At 43.9% G+C, this 25,388-nt stretch overlaps 1 protein-coding gene across 1 annotated transcript in view; it reads right to left on the bottom strand.

Annotated features, from left to right (window-relative positions):
* CACNA2D2 (calcium voltage-gated channel auxiliary subunit alpha2delta 2) overlaps positions 1-25,388 on the bottom strand; it is a 1,194,468-nt gene that overhangs the window by 686,621 nt on the left and 482,459 nt on the right. Inside the window, exon 4 of the mRNA XM_085627677.1 lies at positions 4,253-4,297. Within this exon, the coding sequence (XP_085483803.1) occupies positions 4,253-4,297 (45 nt within the window). The remainder of the gene's footprint in view (positions 1-4,252; positions 4,298-25,388) is intronic.

The raw sequence follows: 25,388 nt of genomic DNA, 5'->3' as shown, positions 1-25,388 counted from the left end.
TGATGTGCGTCGTAGCTGTACTAATCTGTATGAAATGCTGCTGATCCTTGCACAATTAGCGGAAGGAGAAGTTTGTTGGTGTAGCCTACCAAGCCCATATTTTATTGTCTTTGTTCTACACTTTTTTAGCACTTGAAAATGAAAATGGAAATTTCAGGTGGAATACATACTTCAAGGCATGGAGGGGAATAAATTATGCATTGGATAAAGAATTCAGTGTTACAGGAGCATCACACTAAGATACACATCTTAATAACAGAAAGTAGAGAAGATGGGATGCAAAGAAGAAAATGGTACTAAACAAGGAGAAGGATGTATTACACACCATTACATATATGAAAATAAGTAATTGTGCAAGGCAGTGGAGGTTACAAGGCGTTCTGCAGGGTTTGTAATAAATCAGAAGTTTAGCTGATCAGATCTGCTTCACTTATTCGATCAATTTCACTAGATACTTCTGCCACCTCCTGACTTTATACCATGTCAATAAAAGAGAGAACTGTGCTAGAATTCGAGGAGACTCCAACTAGAAAGGATAATGGTCTCTGGATCACAGACTTTCATCCCAGGATAAAGATGTTAACATGCGTTGATAATAGTAATTGAATCACCTAGGAAGATGTTCGCATACCAACATTCAGAAACATCTTTGTCCTCCAAATATTTCTGTTTACGCTTCAAATCTAAGGCCTTGAGGAGTCTCACTTTACTTGCTAATTCTAAAGTGCCCTTTATAAGAAGGTACGGCACACATTCTTTGAAAGCAGATGACTTGCATGGGCTTGCTTTTACCGTTTTTCAGACTTATTTGTAGGCCTGGATGGAGTTTGCGCAGTTCCTTTATGTGGAACTCCGTGAAGTGACTAAAAACCTCCGCCGTGTTACGTGGAGTTCCGCAAGCAGAGGAGTGCATTTGGTCAAGCCGTTCACGATGATTTTCAGTTCCAGGTGTTTGTCCAGCGATGTAAAATCAGCACAAACTGCACCATGCACAGCGCAAGGAGGGCAGCTGCTTTCCTGCCGCTCAAGGCAGCTTTCTTAATGCAAACAGAAGGTTTCTCAATGCGAGCGGTCATGCCATCTGCGACAGCCAGCGTTGAGAAATCCCACCGCCCACGCTGAGAAATCTCGCCGGGAGGTGGATTTTCTTAACTTGCGCTTGCTGACTGGACGTTGGCGAGTGTGAGTGAGGATAAAAACCTGCCCGCTTCTTTGAGCGGAGTTTTTCGGAGTGCGGAAAACTCTGCAAACCACGCAAACGGAGTAGAGTTCACCGCCCAGGCCTATTAACTTGTTGCAGCATCTTACTGAACATTGCTGATACGATGTGATGTGTGCAAAATAAATTTAATGTAATTCTGTTCAAACCTCAACCTGCAGAAGTTATGCTAATTTTAATCTTAGGGAGGTGCCATTGCTTAGCTTTTTATAAGGGTTATATTTTTGAGTACGGCTTCCGAGTTACTATTCCCTGGTGCTAGTATAGAAAACACACTCAATATAAAGATATTTTGGTGGCCTTCATGAAGACAAGGAGAGTATCCATTGAGCCTGAGAAGCCAAATAAAGGAGTTGAATAACAACAGTGACACCTCAGAATAATGAGCACAAACCTGTAGTGCTGCAAAATATCGTAGCCAGAATATCAGCTACCAAACTATTGTGAAAGTTAGCATGTACCAAGTATGGTTTTTCTATTCTTAACTCCACATCTATGTACCTTGACAATATATAGCTCATTTGTTAATATTCTACTAGTCGACTTTAACAGGATGTGCCATTTGTCTGTGTCTCCAGAATGCAGCTATGTCAGGGGACTATGTTTGGTACCATACTTTTCTGAGATCTCAATAGTTAACTCAGGGGGAATCAGAAGTCGGGGAAAAAATATGATGTCAACAAAGAGGCAGTCCCAAGCCCAGCCATCATAGGTTATTGAAATAGTCTTTTTGTACATCTATTTGGAATTAAGTGATGCCAAAAGTCTGCATCCAATGTGATGTCCTTCCACATACAATTGAAAAAACAATGGCTGTAATAAGACCTCTGAACACTGCCCTATTTATTCTGAGGAACTGAAACAGGCTTTTCTGTTTTCGAGGATCTCTAGTTGCAGGGACAAATCTCTACCCAGAGGAATTAGGGAAACAAACAAATAGGTTAGTTAACCCCTTCCCTGCTGGGGTAATTCCCCCGCGGTGTGGTGGGGCCGCGGCGCCGCTGTGCTCGTGACGAGCTGAGCTCGTCATGACTCACAGTGGAGCTGTGCTCATGATGAGCTCAGCTCGTCATGACCCCGCCCACTGATTAATTCTCCCGCACAGGTGGGGAATTAATCGCGCGTGGGCGGGCCGCGGCAGTTATGACGAGCTCAGCTCATCATGAGCACAGCTCCACTGTGACTCATGACGAGCTCAGCTCGTCATGAGCACGCAACGGGTTAAGTATGTGTCAAAAAGCAAACACACACAAATCAAACCAAGACCTGTCTTAATAATAGAGTAGGTTCTCAGTACAGTGAAAAGGCTTACTCCTATGGCCAACGCTCAGGCAAGAAACACTAATGTCTTTAGGTCTGCATAGGGATCAACCCAGTAAATTGATTATCGTCCACTTTTGTAATCCAGGTACAGGTGGTACAACTGATGAATCTCCGTTTCCTTTTTCCAAAAGCCTATTTCAGCTCCACAAACATCTCCTCTGTCAGGTATCTTGTCTGAATCAATGTTTCGGGTTCCTATTTCAGAAGTTGAGTGCCTGTAAATGTATTTTTCTTTATAGCAAGTTATATATGTAGTATACAGTTCCATTCAACATAATTTCCTTGCCGAATCCGTCCTGAAAACAGTATATCTGCATGTGTTAGTATCATACACAAAGTGAAAATGAATACAATTCAACCTTACAGGAGTAATTGGAAATGGCAAGTTGTAATACAGAAAAAAGGAAAATTGTAAAAGATACCTCACAGATTTAAGTGGGAAAATGTACTAGAAGTGAACATAATAGGTGAAGGCTAAACCCGACAAAACAGTAAAGGCCATTGAAGCAGAGTCAAAACATGTAGGTGCAGTTTTTGACTACCAATTAACTAGGGAAATGTCCTTAATAAAAGCAACAGATTCTCTAGATTTCCAATTACCTTTGACCAACAATACAACAGACTTCAAAAGGAAAAAAAGGGCTTGTGTAGAATAGGGAAATATTTTATAATCCATCTCAGGCCCATTTATCAGAATATATCAAACTGTAGAAACAGCACTTTTGACATTCATGCTTTGTGTGACTTTCTGAAGATGATGTTTTCCCCCAAATTCTTATGGTTATTTAAATCATTCAGCATTTGCAGTACAGGTAAAATTATGTCAGACTTCATGTCAGATACATGTGAGATTATTAGAAACCTTGGCCCCTAGTCCTTTTTCAAAAGAGGAAAAGTATAGATTCAGTCATGGATGCTACAATTTGACCTACAAGTTAGAAACTTTGCAAGTCTAATCGTGATGATGGTGGACGTTTAGGAGAAGACGGGAATGGCAGAAAATGTGTCATCTTTGGTCTCTCCTGCACCTAGGTTCCTCAGCAAGACTTGTGGCTCTAAATAAATCTCATACTGCTGGATGCACAGGTGACCTTAAGTTTCCATGTGTCCGGCCTCCATTCTGGAACTCTTTCTGGGTGGAAGGGGTAATGAGTCAGCCCTTTTTACCACCTCAGGCCCTGCCATCCGTATTCAAGGTTCCAGGCATTAGGAGCTTCAGGCTAGAAAGATGGTAGGCACTGACTATCGGCCTGTTCAGGCCCTCTGTGGTATCTTCAGTTCTTTGCCATGCATTCTCCCTTTAGTGTTATGCCCCCTGCTGCTCAGCCAGAGTGACTGTGAGGTTATTAAAATGCTGATGTTTGCATGGTTTGAGAGAGTGTCAGTTGAGTGCGAGGGCTGAGCAGCAAGGATACTGCTCGTGGTGGTACCGCCTTACTGTCATCTTTACCTGTAACATGAGGCTCCTACCAAGTGATTAAATATACTACTGGCTACCTTGCATCTTTAATTACCACACCCTCTTCTTCTGATTGGTCTCTGCCATCAATCCTTTATTGTGGGTCCTGACAATGCTTTAATGGCCTTTGTGAGGATGCTAGAACATTTCAGCAAAGCAGCAAATACATCTTCATATTGGTAAATCCTACAATAGTCTTTTAAAGTCAAACAGGAATTATGTACACTTCAAAGCAAAAGAAATCCACTTACAAATTCTGTGTCCGCTTTGGAGTCATAGTACTCAATATCGCTTTCCTAGAGGGGAACAAAAACAAGAGAGAGTGAACATTAATACTGGAAAAAAAGTACATCACTGCCAAGCCCTGGTTCATGAGCACACACACACCTAGGACTTACGTTAGAGAGAAATATCACTGTTAAGTTCCCTGAAGACTGAAGAATGGGAATGAAGCTGAGAAAACAGCAACATTAGCTGGATTGCTATCAGAGGGAGCTGCCCTCTACTTCTAACTGTACATCTTTGGATGTGTACCTTAAAATGTTAAGAATACACTATAGCAAACTGTTTGAAAGGATGTGCACTCCCAATCTGAGGGGTCAAGATGGCTTGAAATGTTGTGTGTGTCAATGTGATATTCCTTCAGTTAAGATTTATAGAAGAAAAGCAGATTAAAAGATGCCACATTTTATACCTCCAATAAGACCACAGGGGCTCTGGCACTTCCAAACTCATGATTTGACCCCCCTCATTTAGTGTTGGACAAAGTATCAGGTCTTCAACAGTGGAGGCTTAAGCCTTATATGGCTCTGTCACAAGGAATATTTGACCAATAGCTCGTTTGCCAGAGGGCTGCTGGTCACGTGACATCGGTAAGACATCCCTATAAGTCCTTGTTACGTACTTTTTTCCTGTAATGGTTCCGCCAGGAAATAGCCTGGCAGCCCTGACCTGGAAAAACCACATATGATCCCCAAGTGCTGCGAGAGAAAAAATTCCAGGGTGTTAGGGCCATAAGTATTTTGTTTTTCTGAAACAATCCCCCACTTTTGGATAGCCCCTAATTCTCTGGGAGCGGCTCGTCGTAAACACTTTAAGATTGAAATACAAGGAATCCATTTGTAAAAAGAAGTCACTGAACCCTGATATAGCACACTGGGAAGATATTTACAAAAAAATGTCGGCGCACCGTGTTACTCCAAAATTGCTAAAGCTGCGCACCAACATTTTTTAAACGCAGGGATGCGCAGTATTTACCAAAATACAGCACACTCCTGGATTTCTCCTAGCACTGGCACTAAAAAAGCTGGCTAGCGCCAGTGCAGGCACCCTTGCGCCATGTTGCAAGGGTGCCTGTGCAGCAGGGGGTATTGTTGATGTGCAGAAAGGGACACCTTCCTGCACATAAACAATCTTTGCAGGCAATTTGCTGTTTCTATGAGTGCTGCAGAATTCAGCACACATGGAAAGAGCAAAATACTAGGAGAAATAAAACATTTTTCCGCGTATTGCCCGTTTAAGACTAGGTATTTCCTTGTCTTATTTTTGGCGCTGCCCCATACATTGTAAATATGGGGCAAAGTCAAAAAGCAATGGGTGTTGCGGCGGAACACCCACATCGACGCCTGTTGCCTGCCCCTTTGCCGCAGCAGACTGCTGCGGTAAGGGGCATTTTTACAAGGTGGCCTTAAGCCACGTTAAGTGGCTTAAGGCCACCCTGTAAATACTAGGCCGAGAGCAACGCCATAGGACTGTCAGAAAAATTGACACTCTAGTGCCGTTTGGGGCTTGTAAATATACCCCTAAGAGTCTGCATTTTGAAGTTCTTTCGTTTTTAAACGTAAAATATATTGCAATTCATTCCTCAAGTCTAACGTACACAATGCTAGAGATGAGGGGTGGTGATCCAAGACACCAGTCAGGAAGGTTGAGACACTATGTGCTGCACTGTCTCTTAGTGAAGTAAATACAGTGGACAACCCAATATACCCTTGAGGGCTCGGGCAAATATGAATGAACAGGTAGAAGGGTGCCTTCAAGGGATTTATTTGGCGATTAGTCTCTTAGGCTGGGCTCTGGCAGCCGACTTCTGACCTCAGGCTTTGGCCACGCGCTATAAGGTGGCAGAGGTGAGCAGTCTGCACCCAGAGGTAAAAAGGCACAGTGATATGTGTGTTTGTGGGAAGGAGATGCTTGGGTGTGCACAGACGTGGTGCAGCCAGTGCTTAATTTGTAAAATATTAAGTGCCAGGGCTCTGACCAGGAGGCCACTGCAGCTTGCACCACCCATCGCCCCTGTCATCGCTGCCGAAACAACTACTAACCATCTCTCTCACATGTACCTGCGACAGATCAGATTATTCCAGGTCCCCAAAGCTAAAGGAATGGCTGGGGAGGCAGGAATTAGCAATTTTAAAGTATATTGTATTCCTAAACTACCATTGTTCTGCTCATCTCTAAATTAGATGAGCAGCGCCACCATGTGGTGGACTGTTCCAAGTATGGTGTTCACAATTAGGTGCTGGTGCCGAGCACCAGAAACCGATTAAGTGCCAGTGCTTAGCACCGTAAAGCCTCGGCTCAAATTAAGCACTGGGTGCAGCAGGGGCAATGTATTATGTGGACCTGCTTGTATACCAAATGCCGAGACTCTTAAGTTCTTACCAGTTATTGAAAACTTTACATTGCTTTCACTAGGAAACCCTATACTCTTGACCCTAAAGCCACACATATGGAAGGTGAAGGTGAAGAGTCTGGGCCCAAACTGTGAAGCTGTCTCATTCCTTCTATGAAAAATAAAGGTATGGAAGAGTTAAGAATATGATCGCTCAGGTCAATGAGTGCCACCGGCATCACTGTATATCAGAGTATGCATGATGCAGTTCCACACTACCAAGCTTTAAGAGACACTGGCCATTGGGAAATGGTCAAGTTTCTACACACTGTCAAATTTCTAAATAAGAGAGGTTTCAGAGATAGTTTTAGCCATCATCAGCTAGCCACAGCTCATTTCTACTTCCCTGAAGCTGTCTCTAAATAATGTATATATTTATTTTGAAGGTTACATATAGCGTGAACAAGACCTGTGGGGGTATCAGAGCGCTTTACAGTTGTTAAAGAACAGAGACATATACAATCAACATATATTTAGTCGAGAAAGGAACATAATATGACGGAATCTCTGAGAGGGCGGAATCGCCTTTATGATGGGACAGATAACTAACAACTTGGCTATTTAATCAATAACATATTTTATTCCGTTATGATTTCTTCTTAGAGTGTCCTTCTAGCTCTGCACTGGGAAACCCTTTATGGGTAGCTGTGCGCATTATAAAAATAAATTAACATAACATAACATTAATATAACAAGCGAGCCATGCGAGAAGATGACGGGTCCAGGTGGGCTCAGCAGGAAGAGGTCGAAGGACCTAGGGCAGAATTATTTTCCTGAGTAGTAATTTAACTTTTTTTCTTGAAAGATGTCCTTATGGTTATATATTTTTATGTATGACAAACAGTGTGATAGTGAAGGGCACTTTTCGAATACAAAATAGTCCCTCATGCATTCCAGCGGAAGCACTTCCTGGAAGGCTGAATGACAGAAAAACCAGCCAGTGCATGAAATAAGAGAAAAATATACCGCTGGGAGTTATAGCTAACTCTGTGTTTCTTTACATTATTTGGCAGCATAGATCTGCTCTAGTCCTGATATTAGAAACAAAATACCCGCAATGGCAGCAAAATGCTGCTTGTGTTACCAAGGAATAACAGTGGCAGCCGCGGAGTTGTATACTGAAGCCCAGAGGTCATTGTCGGTGCCCTTTGAGACCCTGAAATGAGGTGCGTGCAAATAATACTGGAACTGTTCCATCTGAAACTGACCTTACCGAAGGGAAGGGTCTAAAAATAAGTGCTCTGCCCAGTGCATTCTATGGAAAAGTATACAGACTGGAGTGGGATGGGGGGCAGTGATTTGCCACACAATCTAAAGGCTCTGTATTCACATTTGTTTATTAATGTAGATTTGATCAAATTAGGAGTTTATAAAGTGTTACGTGTAATGTTTCGGTTACTTTCCATCTCAGAACGTTAAAAAAAAACTTTTGCTCACTGTAGAACTTTTACACATGTTCATCCATCCACTCACCGCGCTTCACTGCATCATTGATCCATTTCAGAAAAAAGCCAATCAATCTCATCCTTGAATTTATCCGACCAAGGAACGCAACATGTTTATGTGGAACTTTGCAATGGGGGGTCTAGGCAGACAGCAAGGTGGGCAAGGGAGTCTGAAAAATGGACCAGAGCAGACTGTAGAGGAATTTGGGTGGACAATGTTTGCGCTTGCAAACGCGAAAATCTCCTAGAAGCATTCACTGCACGAATCTCTCCAGGACCACCATAAAATTCCTTAAAGTTCCTCAAGAAAGAATCAATAAACAGTGAGACATCTTATTGGAGAGTGACCTTTCAGAAATATAAAGTACGATGAAGTGAAAAGATTGGTTCCTTAAAAGTTTTATACTGGAATCTCACTGCAATTTATATTAAGGTCCAGGTTTCCGCAGACTGGTGTAGCCGCTGGGCGTCTCCCAGTGGGGAAATAGAAGCCTCTTGCAACTGAAATAAGTGTTTTTTAAAAATATTGTTTAGTGCATCACTTACCCTAATTAGGAAAGTAACAGTTCAAAAGAGATATCTGCCTAGAATTTGAAGAAGGTGGGGCATTTGGCAATCATGTGGCATATATTGGCCTTTAAGAGTGAAAAAAATTTTTTTTTGCTTAAATAGGGTAGTTCGCTTCTGGAAAAGTTGGGTGTCTGCAGGATAAGCAATGGGAAATGTAGGATTTATTTTTTTATTTTTACATTTTCACGTGGGATCAAGGATAGAACCAATCAAAAATTTGAACAACCAACTTGTCTTAAACATCGAAGAGAACAACATACAATATTTTCATCTCTGGCTCATGTTGCATCTGGCAGCTTTGAAAACTTATTGCTATCAACTTTGCCTCCAACCCTGATCCTCATCCCCTTTCCAGTTTTGGCGGGAACATGGCCATCTGTAACACCCAATTAAAAGAAACCTCACGAGAGTCATCTAACAAATGAGGCCAATTCATGTTTAATGATCTTTAATCGGAAGTGAGATTTACTAAGGAGAACCTATCCAAAAACGGTCTTGTTACTCATCGTATCTTTTGTCATCTTAGAAAGGGAGGCGAAGCATAGTATCTCAAGGAGGATGCCACGCAGAGCCTTGAGTAAGGAAAGTATTTGGAAGGATGAATGGTTAGCTGAGGCATGAGCATCGCAGGCAAGCTAAACTGGGGTGGTGTAGTGGGCAAAGGCCATGTCTAAACTGGGGTGGTGTAGTGGGCAAAGGCCATGTCTAAACTGGGGTGGTGTAGTGGGCAAAGGCCATGTCTAAACTGGGGTGGTGTAGTGGGCAAAGGCCATGTCTAAACTGGGGTGGTGTAGTGGGCAAAGGCCATGTCTAAACTGGGGTGGTGTAGTGGGCAAAAGAACAATGGATTTAACCCAGATCTCTTGACTGGGGGAGAATGTCTGCATTGTCAGCATTCCGTCCATCATTTGTTTGTTGTAACGCTTTACGCCCTAAGTGGGATGGGTATTCCCAGACGTGGGTCCCGTGCTCACTACGCCACTGGAGTCAAGCTATCCTGGCTGATGACGGCTGATAGCCAGAAACCGGTCCTAGGATGCTTGATTCCGGTCCAGGGAAGACATGGCTTGGCAGTTCGGGCTGGACTGTTCCCATGAGGCACAGGGTCAAGACTGATTTGCATATGGCCATGGGGTGGTGTAGTGGGCAAAAGAACGATGGATTTAACCCAGATCTCTTGACTGGGGGAGAATGTATGCATTGTCAGCATTCCGTCCATCATTTGTTTGTTGTAACGTAAAAAGTTGTGGCTCAGCATCCATGGAGATGTAGGCTTTGAATGATCAACTCAAGGTTCTCAAGAGTGGGCATAACAACCCATCATTAGGAGTACAAAGCCAACTGGCCATGTTTGCACCCTTACTACACTAGCAACCACATCTGGGGTCACACCACTGATGTTATGTTATGTTAATGACATTTGTAGAGCGTGACAAATACCCGGGGGTGTCCTGGCGCTAACTAATTCCTCTGAGACTACTGGCTGCTGAAGAGTGGAAAGGACGCTTTACTCTTTAGAGAAGAGCCAGGTCTTTAATTCTTTACGAAATGACAAGAGGTCAGTGATGGTCTTGAGATAGAGGGGCAATTCATTCCATGCTTTTGCTGCGCCATAGATAAAGCTTTTTCCCCCCCAACGGGCTTTCTTTATGAGTGGCACCCCAGCCAACTTGGCTTCTTTGGACCGCAGGGATCTCCCTGGGACATACCATCGAAGTCTCAGCTTTAAAAAATCTGGGCCCATGCCGTGTAAAGCCTTAAATGCTAGACAAAGAGCCTTGAATCTTATTCGGCTTTTAACTGGAAGCCAATGTAAAGCTTTCCTCTCCTTAGAGATTGAGGAAAATCTTGAGGAGCCTGTAAGCAGTCAAACTGCCGCATTCTGCAGTATTTGCAGTTTATTTAGCGCTCTTTGTTGTACATTGAGATAAAGTCCATTGCAATAGTCCAATCTGGCCATCACAAGAGCCCTGACTACCGTTTGTCTACTATCCCTGGGCAGCGAGGGCAGCACTTTCCTCAACATTTTGATGATATAGATGGTTTTAGATACTACCGCATTCACTTGAGGCCCTAAAGTCAGTCTATCGTCAAGAATTATGCCCAGGTTTTTTACCTTTCTAGTTGGGACGGGGAGAGTGCCCATTGAGTCGGGCCTCCAGGAGGGAGTCCAAAAATCCATACTATTGCCAAACAATATCACCTCCGTTTTGTCCGAATTCAGCTTAAGGCAGTTCTTGGCCATCCAACTGCCCACTGCTAGCATGCACTCCCGAAAACGTCCTTCCGTACCAGCCTCTCCCTCTGGTGTCAGAGATACCACAATTTGTGTATCATCCACATAGGACGTGAGGCCAAAACTGAAGGCGTCTATAACTGGGGCCAATGCCCTAACATAAATGTTAAAAAGAGTTGGGCTGAGTGAGGATCCTTGAGGGACCCCACAAGGTAATGTAAAGGGTTTAGACTGGAAGTCCCCCAGGGCCACAGTTTGTTTTCTGTCCACCAGGAAGGATCTTAAAAGATCCCAAGCTTTCCGCTAATACCAGACGCATTTAAGCGGCTCAGCAGTATCGAGTGGTGAACCATATCGAAGGCCGCGGACAAGTCCAACAAAATCAATGCCGCCCTCCCTCTATGATCCACCGCTTCCCTGGTCTCTTCCATGGCCTTGAAAAGTGCAGACTCCGTGCTGTGTCCTGGCCTAAAGCCATATTGGGTGGGGTCAAGCACTTGAGTCTCATCCAAAAAGAGACTAAGTTGTCCAGATTCAAACATTGAATTAAATATTGCCGTTAAAGAATCCGCTATTGGACCCGGGGCCAGTTTAGCCACCTTGGCAGGGCAGGGATCAAAAGGAGATCTCGACTTAACTTCCAAGAGGATCTTTTGGATGTCACAAGGAAATACTGGCAAAAATGTATCAAATACCGGGCAGTAAGCCCCCTTTGATGTGGTAATCTCCCTAGTCCCGTCTCTGTTACCAGTGCTTATACTACTAAATACCGTGTAAATAGCTTCCACCTTGGATAGGAAGAATTTAGCCAGTTCCTCACAAAGCACTAGGCTGGGCTGGACTGCCACTGGCTTGGGCGAAGCCAACGTGGCCACCGTCTTAAATAGTTCTTTGACTGAATTTTTAGATTCCGTGATCTGTGCTGCAAAATAATTCTGTTTAGCTGCCACAATTGCCTGTTTACAGGACAACAGGCTTGCTTTGTAAGCTTTTTTCTCAATTTCCTTATAATTACTTCTCCAACTTCTTTCAAACTGCTTACAAATAAGCTTTTGGTTCCTGAGCTCTTCCGAATACCAGGGGGCGGAGGGGTGTGTTCTCGTGGGACGCAAGACTTTACTTGGAGCTAATCTATCACAGGCCTACTGCAGCCAGCCTGTATAACTTTGACAGGCCTCTTCCACTTCGGAACACAGTTGCGTTGCAGAGGAACATAACAGTTCATTAAAGGTGGTTCCATCCACCTTGTTCCAGGCTCTTATTCTAATACACTCCTTAGGACCTGTGCTTTACCTATATGACTCCGGCAGCAGAATCTCAAATTGGACTGCGGAGTGGTCTGACCATACCAAGGGGAGGATGCCCCGGAAATGGAGATTATGTTGATAGGAAAAGATCCCGTCCAGGGTATGCCCTCCCCTGTGCGTGGCACCTACTACCTGCTGCCTCAGGTCTACAGTCAGCAGCAGGTCATTCAGAGCCATAGTGTCCGTTTCATCTGTCAATTCTAAGTGAAAGTTAAAATCTCCCATGATTGTAAAGGCCTCTGTGAGCGTCCCTTCTTCCAGTAGGGTACCCAGGGAAGTTAGGAAAGCATTCCTAGCTCCAGGCGGCCTATATAATAGACACCCCTTGAAGGAGTGATGATGGGTAAGGGTAAGATTGAAAAATAGTGCCTCACAGGTATCGATAGGAATTGGCTGGAAGGCTGCCTTGATAGAATGATGATAAATCACTGCCAAACCTCCGCCTTTCCTTATCGGCCTATCCAGTGTATGGCATAAAAATTCCGGGGGGTGGCCTTCACAATGTCCGGCCCTGAAGCGGCATCTGTCCAGGTTTCCGTAATGAAGGCCACCTTAACCTCATGGTCCTCAATAAGTCTGGCACATTCTAAACTGTGCTTGACTAGAGACCTCACATTAACCAGGATGCATTTCATAGAACAAATCTCCTTAATTCCAGCCCATCTCCTCTTCTCCTTCTTATTAGAGATCGATAGGTTTTGGAACCTAGGTAAACTGGATCCACAACCAGAACAGGTCTCAGGAGCAACTAACGGTAGGGTATTAGGGAGTATACAAGGGCAGTTCTTAGTATTGAAGGTCCCTCTCAACTTTAGCAACATTGCACTGTCATACCTGAGAACAGGCCGAGATCCTGTACTGAAACATCCAGGGTCCCTGGCGCTGGGCGCTGAGCGGGCGCGAATGGGCGCAGACGGGCTTGTCTTAGGTGCGCCTTTGGTACGCCTTCGGCGCACCAGCGGCGCGCTCACGCCAGCTTGCGTTTTAAGCGCGAATCCGGGCGCCTGGTCCGCTGACCTATGTTACTACCAAGATGGCGGCCTTTCCTGTCACTCGCTCCAATGTACTTCAATGCCCCCGCTTAAACTCTGAAACTCTAAAATAGTTAAAATACGATGCCCAGTGAATATTAAAACCTGTAGTGCATAAAACAAGTTTAAAAACAGTAAGTTTGTGCAAAATACGCAAAGTATAGCTTGCCTTCCGTAATCGTTCTGCTCTTCTCCCGGCTCAAGCCTCAGGAGAATTAGAAATTCAATCTCCAGTCACACGCCATAAATAAAACTTCCAAGCATTGGCCATAGACAATCACTAGCCGCTCTGCAGAAGACCAGAGAATCCTTAACTGGTCCACCATAATGGAAGACGATCTTCTACAAGAGCACTCGGTTAAACACATGCCATCTCAACTAGGGGTGGGCGGAATTTGCGAAATTCACTTTCGCAAATTATAGCGAAAATGTAAAAAAATCTCCGCAAACACGTGGAAATATCGCGAAGATGCAGAAGTTTTTTTCCCGCCCGTTCGCAGTATTTTCTGCGTGGTCGCAGCTCGCCAACTTACCCATGTGGTTGCTCATGGGCGCGGCCATCTTGTTTTCACTTTTCAGCTCTATATAGACCAAGTCGATCTAAAAAGACAGACATTCTCCAATGCCTCTGCAGTGGCTTCCTAACAAGCGAAGCTGGGAGTTTCAAGCCTTCTTCTTAGAGCACTGAAAGCATTTCAAATGTAAGATCAGAGACAAGCCCACATGTTTCCACCTCTGTTAACTATTCACATCCCTCTGCTCATCTTCCCAAAACTGCCCTTACAACCAGGGAAGTATAGACAGTAAATTTGAATATCTGCCCAGGTGTGTGATTAGCAGCTATAGAATTCCTATCCCCAGTACCTTCCTTGCTTACCAGATAAGCCAAAAAGAGATTGACACACACCTGTTTTTTCTTGCAAGGAGACGAGATGCAAACTAAATGATGACTGAACCTCAAAGCTGAATCCTTTCCTCTCATCTAACCATAACCTCAGACCCTGCTTTTAAGTGCAGTGCCTTGTAAAAACAGTAACATTAAAATGAAATTTGGAATCTAAAAAAATAAAGAAAATAAATTAATATAATTTGTTTAGTAGGATTCTTGATTTGAATGCTAACATGTTCTACTCAATCTTACATGACTCAGCTCCACAAAAAGGCTTGCATAATACCCTTATGGAAAGGTACATTTTTCAGTTCTAGCAACGCTGGCTGTGTTACTTTACCACTGTCACTGCATATTTATGCCTGGCATTAACCGCAGAAAAATATTCTCCACGAATGTAAGCTATCCATGTTGACAAATATATGTGGACCTAAGGAGCAGAAAACTCTGCATGTGCAGTAAGTACTCTTCTTTTAATGACTGGCAAAAGTGTATAATATAATTTAAGGTATACTTAAGGGTTACATATGGGCTAACCCCCCATAAGCGTTTTACAACACAAGTGCTTTATGAGGGTGTCCATGAGCGGAGAGTGAGGGGGTAGCTGATGTGAATGGGAAGACGGGATAATAATTCATAAACAATTCCAAAAGGACAAGAATGTAATATTCAATACCATATAACATTTTGCAGATTGATCATTAAGAGTAATACAGCTGCTTCCAACTTTAACCCCTTGCATGCTCATGACGAGCTGGACTCGTCATGCACACAGTGCTTGTGTGCTCATGACGAGTCCAGCTCGTCATGAAACATGCAATGGCAATCCCTCTGGTGCGGGCACCAGAGGGATTGCCTTTCTTGCTGAAATAGCCTCGGGAGCTGGGGAAGAGCTTCCCCAGCTCCCGAGGCCCCACCCTGGTTTCTCTGTAATGACGATCGGCGCGCACGTCGAGCCGACATCATTTCAGTGAAACCGAAACTGAAATGAGCCAAGAGGCTCATTTCAGTTTCACTTTCTACGTGCTCAGGGGGCTTTCTCAGCCCCCTGAGCACGTAGAAAGACGGGAGAGGTATCGTTGGAAAGGGGAGAATCTCCCCTTTCCAATGGTACCCCTCCTCAGTGGATCCCTGCTTGGGGATCGCCACAGGAGGGCGATCCCCAAGCAGGGATCCACCCACTAGACACCAGGGAGGGGGGAGCGGCCCCTTGGGCAAAGGCCTTTGCTCCCCCGAAATAATTTTGGCATCATTTAGTCATTTTGCCCCCCCTGGGGGACAGATGGGGGCAGTAGCCCCCAATCTACCCCCCCCGGGGGGGCAAAAAGCCCACTAGACACCAGGGAATTTTTGGGAAATAAAAATAAGGGTGGGGGATGCCCAAAACGGGCATGCTCATGCCCCCACCCCTCCCACAATGACACAAGTCCTTCTGCCCCCCCTGGTGAGCATATGGGGCGTTGGCCCCTAATCTGCCCCTTCGGGGGGCAAAAAGCCCACTAGACACCAGGGATTTTTTTTAGAAATTATAAAAAAGGGTGGGGGCTGCCCAAAACGGGCATGCCCATGCCCCCACCCCCCCACAATTATTACAGTCTTTCTGCCCCCCCTTGGGAGCAGATGGGGTATTGGCCCCTAATCTGCCCCTTCGGGGGGGCGGAAAGCCCACTTGAAGCCAGGGATTTTTTTCACGCAATTTTATTTACGGTGGTGGCTGCCCAAAATTGGTACGCCAATGCCCCCACCCCCGCCACCATTACAGCCTTTCTGCCCCCCCTGGGGGGCAGATGGGGCAGTAGCCCCCAATCTGCTCCCCCAGGGGAGCAGAAAACCCACTCAATGCCAGGGATTTTATTTTGCACAATTTTGTTTTACGGTGGGGGCTGCCCAAAATGGGCATGCCAATGCCCCCACCCCCCGCCACCATTACAGCCTTTCTGGGGGCAGCAGCCCCCAATCTGCCCCCCCAGAGGGGCAGAAAGCCCACTATCCACCAGGGATTTTTTTTTTTAGCAATTGTTTTTAGGGTGTGGGCTACTCGAAACGGGCACGCCAATGCCCCAACTCCCCCTCCCCAAAAAATGACAGACTTTCTGCCCCCCGGGAGGCAGATGGGAGCTGTAGCCCCCAATCAGGCCCCCCGGGGAGGCGCAGAATGCCCACTAGAAAACATGGATTTTTTTGTTTTATTAGTGTAGGGGCAGAAGCTGCCCAAAATGGGCATGACAATACCCCCACCCCACCCCCAGAGAATTTCCAGTGTTTCTGCCCTCCGGGTGGGCAGATGATGGCAGTGGCCACTGATCTGCCCCCTGGGGGGGCAGAAAGCCCACCAGGCACCAGCGAGTACGCAGGCTTTTTTTATGCGTGGGGGCTGCCAAAAATGGTCATATCAATGCCCCCACCCCCCAAAAAAATAGCCACAGTCTTTCTGCTCCCTTTGGGGGCATATCGGTACGAACCCCCCTCCCCCGATTCCCCCCCCCCAGGGTGGCAGAAAGCCCACTAGGCTCAGACCTTTTTTTAGCAATGTGCCTACCTGTAGATTTTGAACCCTAGCTCTGCTGGCACCTAGGGAAACCTAGCAAACCTATACATTTTTGAAAACTAGACACCCAGGGGAATCCAGGATAGGGTGACTTGACTGGCTCTCACCAGGTTCTGTTACCCAGAATACCTTGCAAACCTAAATATTTGTCCCAAAAAAACACATTTTCCTCACATTTCTCTGGTGGAAAGTTCTGGAATCTGCGTGGGTCTACAAAATTCCACCCACCCCGCGTTCCCCAAAGTCTTCCGAGAAAAATGTTACCTCACTTACATGGGTAGGCCTAGTGCCCGCGACAGGCAAGGGCCCAAAACCTATTGAGGAGATATCAAAATTACCTATCCCAAAACAACCTGGTTTTGCAAGGGAAACAAGAATCAGAGAAAGTACGCACGATGTTAGGTCCAGCTCGTTTAATATAGAATGTCGAAGGAACACGATATTTTAGATTGAACATTAGAGATGTGATGCCAGCTACGGAACGGGGAGGGTGTCCTTCTTTTTTAGGTGTTGAAGCTACTTTCCATAAGATAATTGTGGGACATGATTTAGTATGCTAGGTTGATCTGAAAACCAGTTGGGTACGCGTACATATAAAATGAGTGGTGTACGCATGATCGGCTGAGCGTCATAAATGTTAGAGTTGAAGTGTAGTACAGTGTCTTCAGTTTCACGTTTATTGAGAATGTGAAAGATGATAAATCTGATTAATGTGCAATATTCATGGGCTTGTGAGACTATATCGTTGGGAGACCATCTAGAACACTCGGGAGTGGTCCCTACGTAGGTCCACCTTGTTGACACAAGACTGAATATATCAGCACATGTGCTAAACTCGGGGTGGGTTGGTAATCGTTGTCGTACATTTTTCCACAGATGCAAGCACTAGCAACGCAAGTGCTTTCATAGGGGAAGAAAACTGTAGACGATACAATTCACTTGACTTGGTGGGAGCTGGTATGTGGGCCCATAGCTCCCATTAGGTAAATATTGGATGATGCTACAAGAGTATTTTTTACCTTTACCGTAATGAGTTCATTCTCTTTCAAGTGAGCCTATAGATGGGTATATCCCCCTTTTAAACTGAACCTCTTTCTTTTCTTTGTGTCTGTCAGTCTATTTTTTGATGTTGTTTGTCCAGGGAGGTGACTGGTGACCTCGTTAGCCCTGATGAATTTGCCACAAAAGATTATGGCAATGAAACATGTTGGCCGTAATTAAAAAGGTTCACAACATGCTGTGTTTTTATACTTGGGATAGACTTTCAGGTTGGAATAAAGGAGAATAACACCTGTCAGTCCATTTCCCCTTTTTTTACTCTCTTGAGACCTTCTTGGTCTTTTCTGCTTCACGGGGGACATTAGTTTCTTTATTTTTCCTTTCCTCTTCACTGGACACATCATTTTTGTTTTGAGAAAGTTATCAATGATGAAACAAACGTGGGCAAGCTGGTGAGAACCTGCCAGTAGCTCCTCTGGTGGTGCGCACGTGAGATACTTTCTCTTTTCTTACACATTTTTTCACATACACATAGTGGAAGATGGTGGTATGTGTTAATTAAATTTCTTTTAGTACTGACTGTTCACTCTCTTGACTATGTCTGTCTTTTCTTAATTTTTTGAAATAGGCACGCTGGATTGGGTCATACCAAGATATTAATCAGGGGAGTGAGGTTAATGATAATAATATCTTTCCTCTTCCCAATCCTAGCTTAATCAAAGAGTGCTTTGCTGTGCCAGATCCTTGTTGTTTATATGAATTTGCAAGGGGGGTCCCATGACTTTTTGTCCCTGGGCTTGGTGGGCATCTAAGGAAACCTACCAAACCCATATATTTTTTAAAACAAGACACCCGGGGGAGTCCAGGGAGGTATGGCTTGCGTGGATCCCCCAACGTTTCCTTACCCAGAAACCCCTGCAAACCTCAATTTTAGCTGAAAAAATCACTTTTTCCACACATTTTTGTGTGGGAAAGTTGTGGCATCACCGGACTGACACAAATTTCCTGCCACCTAGCATTCCCCCGGGTCTCCCGATAAAAACGGAGCATCACACGTGTGGGAGGCACAAGTACCAGCGACAGGCAAGGGCCCAAAATGTAGTGAGGCGACATCAAATCTGCCTATCACAAAACGACCTGGTTTTGAAAAGGGGGTACCCTGGGTTTTTGTCCCGGTGCTCGGCGGCCACCTAGGGAAACCTACCAAACCTACACATTTCTGAAAACTAGACACCCGGGGGATTCCAGGGAGGTATCGCTTGCGTGGATCCCCCAACGTTTCCTTACCCAGAATCCCCTGCAAACCTCAATTTTAGGGATTCTGGGTAAGAGAACCTGGTGAGAGGCAGTCAGGTCACCCCATCCTGGATTCCCCTGGGTGTCTAGTTTTCAAAAATGTATAGGTTTACTAGGTTTCCCTAGGTGCCGGCAGAGCTATGGTTCAAAAACTACAGCTAGGCACTTTGTCAAAAAACGGTAATTTTTCACTGCAAAACTGAGATGTGTCCACGTTGCGTTTTGCGCCGTTTCCTGTCGCGAGCACTTGGCCAACCCACACAAGTGAGGTACCATTTTTCTTGGAAGACTTTGGGGAATGCGGGTTGGGTGGAAATTTTTGGATCCACGCGGATTCCAGAGCTTTCCACCACAGAAATGTGGGGAAACTGTGTTTTTTTTGCCAATTGTTTAGGTTTGCAAGGGATTCTGGGTAACAGAACCTGGTGGGAGGCAGTCAAGTCACCCCATACTGGATTCCCCTGGCTGTCTAGTTTTCAAAAATGTATAGGTTTGCTAGGTTTCCCTAAATGTCAGCAGAGCTAGGGTGCAAAAAGTACAGCTAGTCACTTTGCCAAAAAAGGGTCATTTTTCACTGCGAAATTGAGGTGTGACCACATTACGTTTTGCACCGTTTCCTGTCGTGGGCACTAGGCTGACCGACACAGGTGAGGTACCATTTTTCTCGGAAGACTTTGGGGGACGCGGGGTGGGTGGACATTTCTGGATCCACGCAGATTCCAGAACTTTCCTTTTTTTTTTTTTTTTATTTATAAGATTTTTTTATTTTTCTTCATTACAACAATGGATTATCAGCATTACCTATATCACAAGCCTTAAATACTAACAAATAAATTATACAATAAATCTGACCGATCACAATGTACACATTTATACAAATCAGCTATAATTAGTGAGCAAAGTCCAAAATCAGTGAAAAGAAAACAAAAACTCAACATCAAAGTAAAGGCAACTACCTACCCCTCCCCCTAGCTATTCCTTCTTTGTCTCTCTTTCCATTTACCTAATGGCTCCCAAATTCTTCTCCCCAAACGTCTTCCACTCCTCCCCTTTCGGGCAAAAATTTTTTCCTCTATATTATATGCATATAGGATATTTGCCAGCCAACATTGCATTTTCGGAGGGCTTTTATCTAACCATGCCCTAGCTATTGTTAGTCTATAGACAGCCATTACTACAAAAAGGAATTCAGCATATTGAGTCTGCTCGTCATCGCTCACCCCTAACATAATCCAAACTGGTGTAAGAGATATCTCAATATCCAGTGAGTTCGCCAAAAAACCCTCAATTTCCCTAATCAGAGTTCTTAGTTGTGGACATGTAGCAAAGATGTGTACGCTATCTGCTTCCAGCTCATTACATCTGGGACAATTGATTCCTTGATTCCCTCCCCATTTTGCAATCTTTGCAGGAGTAAAGTACAAAGAGTACAATGTTTTATAATGCTGCGACTGCAGCGGGGCCGCACATAATATCGAAGATCCAAAATTCAAAGAATCATAAAAAAGTCTAGTATCAATACCCAATTTATCTTCCCATTTTTTACTAAATTTAACTAAATCATCCTGCTTGTCTTTCACCAATGCTGCATAAAAGGACTTGATGGTACAATCCCCCAACAGTTTTATTTTCTCCATTATTTCCATTTTATTAAAACCTGCCGGGCCCCCAACTTTATTATTAAGGAAACTTCTAACCTGTAGATATTTGAAAAATCCCCTATTATCTAAGCCGTATTTTCCTCTCAACTCTGAAAATTGCATAAAGCCATCTTGTGTATATAAATCTCCAATTTGCGTAACCCCCTTTAGTGCCCACTCTGCCATAGTATGATCTCCAAAAATTTCCTTGGGGAGTGACCTATTGTTACTTAATAAGACATATCTGTTATACCTCCCAAGTTTTACCCTCTTCAAGAATGCATTCCATGTCGTAACTGCCGCTTTAACGGTTTTAAACTTAGTCCTCTTGAAATAGCTATAATCAATACATTTCAAAAAGCAGTTCTCAGCATTTACCCCTAAGGCGACAGCATACACATCTGTAGACATTTTCTGCATTCTAACATCGTAAGGGCTTCCACCAATAAGACCTTGAATATATTGCAGCACAGAGGCCATATAATATAAGCGAAAATCTGGTGCCCCCCATCCCCCTTTTTCTCTAGGGAGTGTCATGTACCTATAAGCTCTCCGGGTTTTACCTTGGGCCCATATAAACCTATTACATATAGCCTCTATGCAATTAAACCAGCTGGCTTCAATCAACAATGGTACAGCCCTGAATACATACAAAAATTTGGGTAAAATCATCATTTTGATAATATTTGTGCAACCAACTAGCGACAAGTGTAAATTGTTCATTCTTTCTAAATCTTTTTTCATTTGAGTTATCAAGGGATCCATATTTTTTTCCACAATTTTACTTACTTCTGCCGTCATTTGCACCCCTAGATAAGTTGCCGTATTTGTCACTCTTACATCGTTACACATTACCCACTGATTTTTGACTATCTGTGTTTTAGTTGTGTTCAAACTATACCCAGAGAACTGACCAAACCTCTCAGCTTCTGATTCAATTGCCCTGATGGCGGCTACAGGGTCTGGAGTCAAGATGGCGACGTCATCCGCGTAGGCTAGTGATTTAAGTCTACAACCGTTTAGTACTAATGGTAATATTTGTTGATTCGTTTCCAATTTACGAATATAGGGATCAAGATATAGAGCAAACAGTAAGGGAGAAGAGGGACAACCCTGCCTTGTACCTCTCTGGATGTTAACTGCGGCTGAGTAACCTCTATTGACTCTTATCTTGGCCGTCGGGGCTATGTATAGCGTCTGCAGAGCCTTTATAAATCCTGATCCTATACCGTGCCACCTTAGAACATCCCATAAATAACCCCATGAGACCCTATCAAAAGCCTTTTCAGCGTCAAGAAACACCGCTGCCATTGGATCTTCCAGGATGTCTACTACATCAAATGCCGCAATTACCTGCCTGGTGTGGTGGGTTGTTCCTTTCCCTGGAATAAATCCATGCTGAGAGGGTGTAACTAAAGATTCAATTGTCTTAGATAATCTTTTTGCCAGTATTTTTGAAAACACCTTGACATCGGCGTTCATTAAGGTGATGGGCCGGTAGGAGCCTGGGACATCTGGCGGTTTACCTTTTTTTGGGATAACAATGATGTCTGCGCCACCCCAGGAACATGGAACAGTTTCACCCAGTTGTGCTGACGCCATTATATTAAACATATCTGCTAGCAGAAAGGTCTGGAAGACCTTATAAAATTCAACTGGAATCTGGTCCGGGCCAGCAGCCTTCCCAGATGGGAGTTCCCTCAACGCTTCAACAAGTTCATCCACCTTGAATTTCTCTTCCAGCTCTTTTTTGTCTAACTCCTCCAAGTTTGATGGCTCAATATCCCTCAGATAAGCCCTCATGTCCTCCTCTCTTCCATGCCCATCTGCCTGATACAATTCCGTATAAAACTGCCTAAAAACCTCTCTAATCTGTTCTGTGCCCTTAACTTTAATTCCTTGTCCATTTTTGATCTCCTTAATATCAGCCATCCCATCTCTTTGTCTAGCTCGCACCGCTAAAATATGACCCACTCTTTCGCTAAGTTCATACGCCTTTTCTTTATTGGCTAAATATTTCTCCACCGTCTTTTTTGCCATCCCTTCCATGACCACTGCTTTAAGAGCGACTAGTTTTAACAATATCTGCTCAACTGGTGTGTGCGCATGTATAGCCAACATGAGTTCCTCCTCTGCCTCTCTAATTGATTCGTTATTTCTTTCTAGTTCCTCCCTTTCTCTTCTTTGCGTTCTAATAACATAACTAACTAAGATTCCAGAACTTTCCAACACAGAAATGTGGAGAAAATGTGTTTTTTTTGTCAATTTTATTGGTTTGCAAGGGATTCTGGGTAACAGAACCTGGTGGGTGGCAGTAAAGTCACCCCATCCTGGATTACCCTGGGCGTCTACTTTTTAAAAATGTATAGGTTTGTTAGGTTTCCCTAGGTGCCAGCAGAGCTATGGTTCAAAAACTACAGCTAGGCACTTTGCCAAAAAAGGGTCATTTTTCACTGCGAAATTAGAGGTGTGACCACGTTGCGTTTTGAGCCGTTTCCTGTCGCGGGCACTAAGCCGACCCACACAAGTTTTTATCGGGAGACTTAGGGTAATTCACATTTGTAAAGCAACTGTTATTACCTATTGACTTTCGATGCATTTCTTCCAAATGAAAGACATTGTGTAAAAAATAAGTCCTTTTGAAAAATGACCGATAGTTTTCATGCTAGTATGAGTATTCCCAATTTCGAAAATGTGCAAATATCTACTGTTTCTTAACTCTATAATTTGTTCCCTTTTCATAAATACATAGGTGTCTTTCATACCGATTTTTCCATGTATACATTTTCCCACAATAATTGATATATACCCGGTACATAATAAAAAGCCATTGCAAATTGCTGCTCAGTTTTTGACTCTGGGTTCGTCGGGTTCTTGGTGAACATACAAGTCCTATATATCCCCACAATCAGGAAGGTCCAGCGGATGTAACGGTATATTGCTTTCAAAGAGCTGTCATAATTAGAAGGAGTTACAAGTGAAAACGTTGACACAAAAGGCTGTTTTTTTCAACTAATTTTCAATTTTTCCTATATTTAACTGTTAGTTTCTATAAAGAAACCTTGATGGATCTACACAAATGACCCCTTGCTGAATTCAGAATTTTGTCTACTTTTTTAAAATGTATAGCTTTCCAGGATCCATTATTGCTTTCACACCCATTTCTCCCTTTAACTGGAAGGAGGTTGAAAGCACAAAAAATAGCACAAATAGGCTATGTCCCAGAAAAATGCCAAAACTGTGTAAAAAATGTTGGTTTTCTGACAAAAGTCTGTCATTCCCTAAAAGCTGGGAAAATGGTGATTTCAGCCCCACAAACCCTTTCTTGATACCATTTGCAGGGAAAAACCGAGACGCTTTCATTTGCAGCCCTTTTTTCCAATTTTTCCCCCCAAAAACAAATTTTTGCTGTATTTTGGCTAATTTCTGGGACCCCTCCAGGGGAATCCACAAACCCTGGGTACCATTACAATCCCCATGATGTTGGAAGAAAAGGATGCAAATCTGGCGTGGATACCTTATGTGGTCAAAAAGTTACAGGGGCCTAAGCGCGCACTACCCCAAATAGCCAAAAAAAGGCTAAGCACAGGGGAGGAAAAGGCCTAGCAGCGAAGGGGTTAAACATCTAGGAAAGGTAGGCATTACATTGTTTTATCCTTAAATTTTACAAGCAAAGGCAGATACGTGCATGCAGCCACTTCAGAGTTGTAAAGACTTGTAAAAATGCACTCTTCAATTGGCACACGCCTGCTGACGTATTCAAAGGGCCGAGTAGACTATAAACCAATTAAGGATGCTTTGAGAGCAATGGTGTAGCTCCGAGAGGAAACTGGAATACATAGGGTTAGGGGTAATGGGTGATTAATCCGGAACCAAGGTTAAGGTCGTAAAGTTTCTTAAACGGGTTGATAGGAATATCAACTATACTAGAAAAACAAAGCAAGTGATCCAGAAATAAACATAGGAAAACCAAGTAGGTGCAGAAGTGAAAGTATAGAAACAAAAAAGCAAGACTAGGGTAATCTTTCTACCCAGTTCGGTGACCACTTAACCCAGCTGCTACTTGATCACATGGGTCCTCTCAGATGAAGCCAGGCATAAAACATGCTAGATTGGTAAGTGTATTTCTCCGTGGCTGCAAACAACGCCATTAGACCCTCATTTCGATTCAGGATTCAACCTCGGTACACCGTCTTGTTATGGGCCAAATTTCTTAATCCTGTTTCCGCGCATTGCCTAGTGCTATCGTTCCCTCACAACCCGTACTAATAATGTTGAATCCTCCTCACCAGCTTACATCTGTCTAAGCTTAACTTTCCTTTCACAGCGCCAGTCCAGACGATTCTACCCACTGAACTAAGACTACAACTCCCAGAATGCATCGAGTTTATTAAGGGAAACCCAGTAGATGGAATTAGGAGTCCTTGAGACAAGTACAGCAATCTGATAAACATATACCATGCGGCATATGGAACACAATCTGAGAAATACCACGCACGTAAAGGAAAACGGCGGGGCCATGAGCGTCTAGAAGAGAAGCAATCAGAGTAGCGGTAAAAGTGTTCAAAGGATATACTCAGGCCCCGGGTACGCTAGGCAACTAGGACCACAGATGCATTTTGAGTTATGAAAGTACGCATGGGATTCATTCATGCCAGATGTTCCCGCAGACACACATTACATGCCACCCATTTCAAATCAGACAACGTCGACTTACTTCCAATTGACCAGATGAAAAATCTTTTAAATATA

This window comes from Triturus cristatus, chromosome 9 (assembly GCF_964204655.1).
Source record: "Triturus cristatus chromosome 9, aTriCri1.1, whole genome shotgun sequence".
Taxonomy (NCBI): domain Eukaryota; kingdom Metazoa; phylum Chordata; class Amphibia; order Caudata; family Salamandridae; genus Triturus; species Triturus cristatus.
Note: the sequence above shows the minus strand (reverse complement) of the source record. Positions and strands in the feature narration are given on the sequence as shown.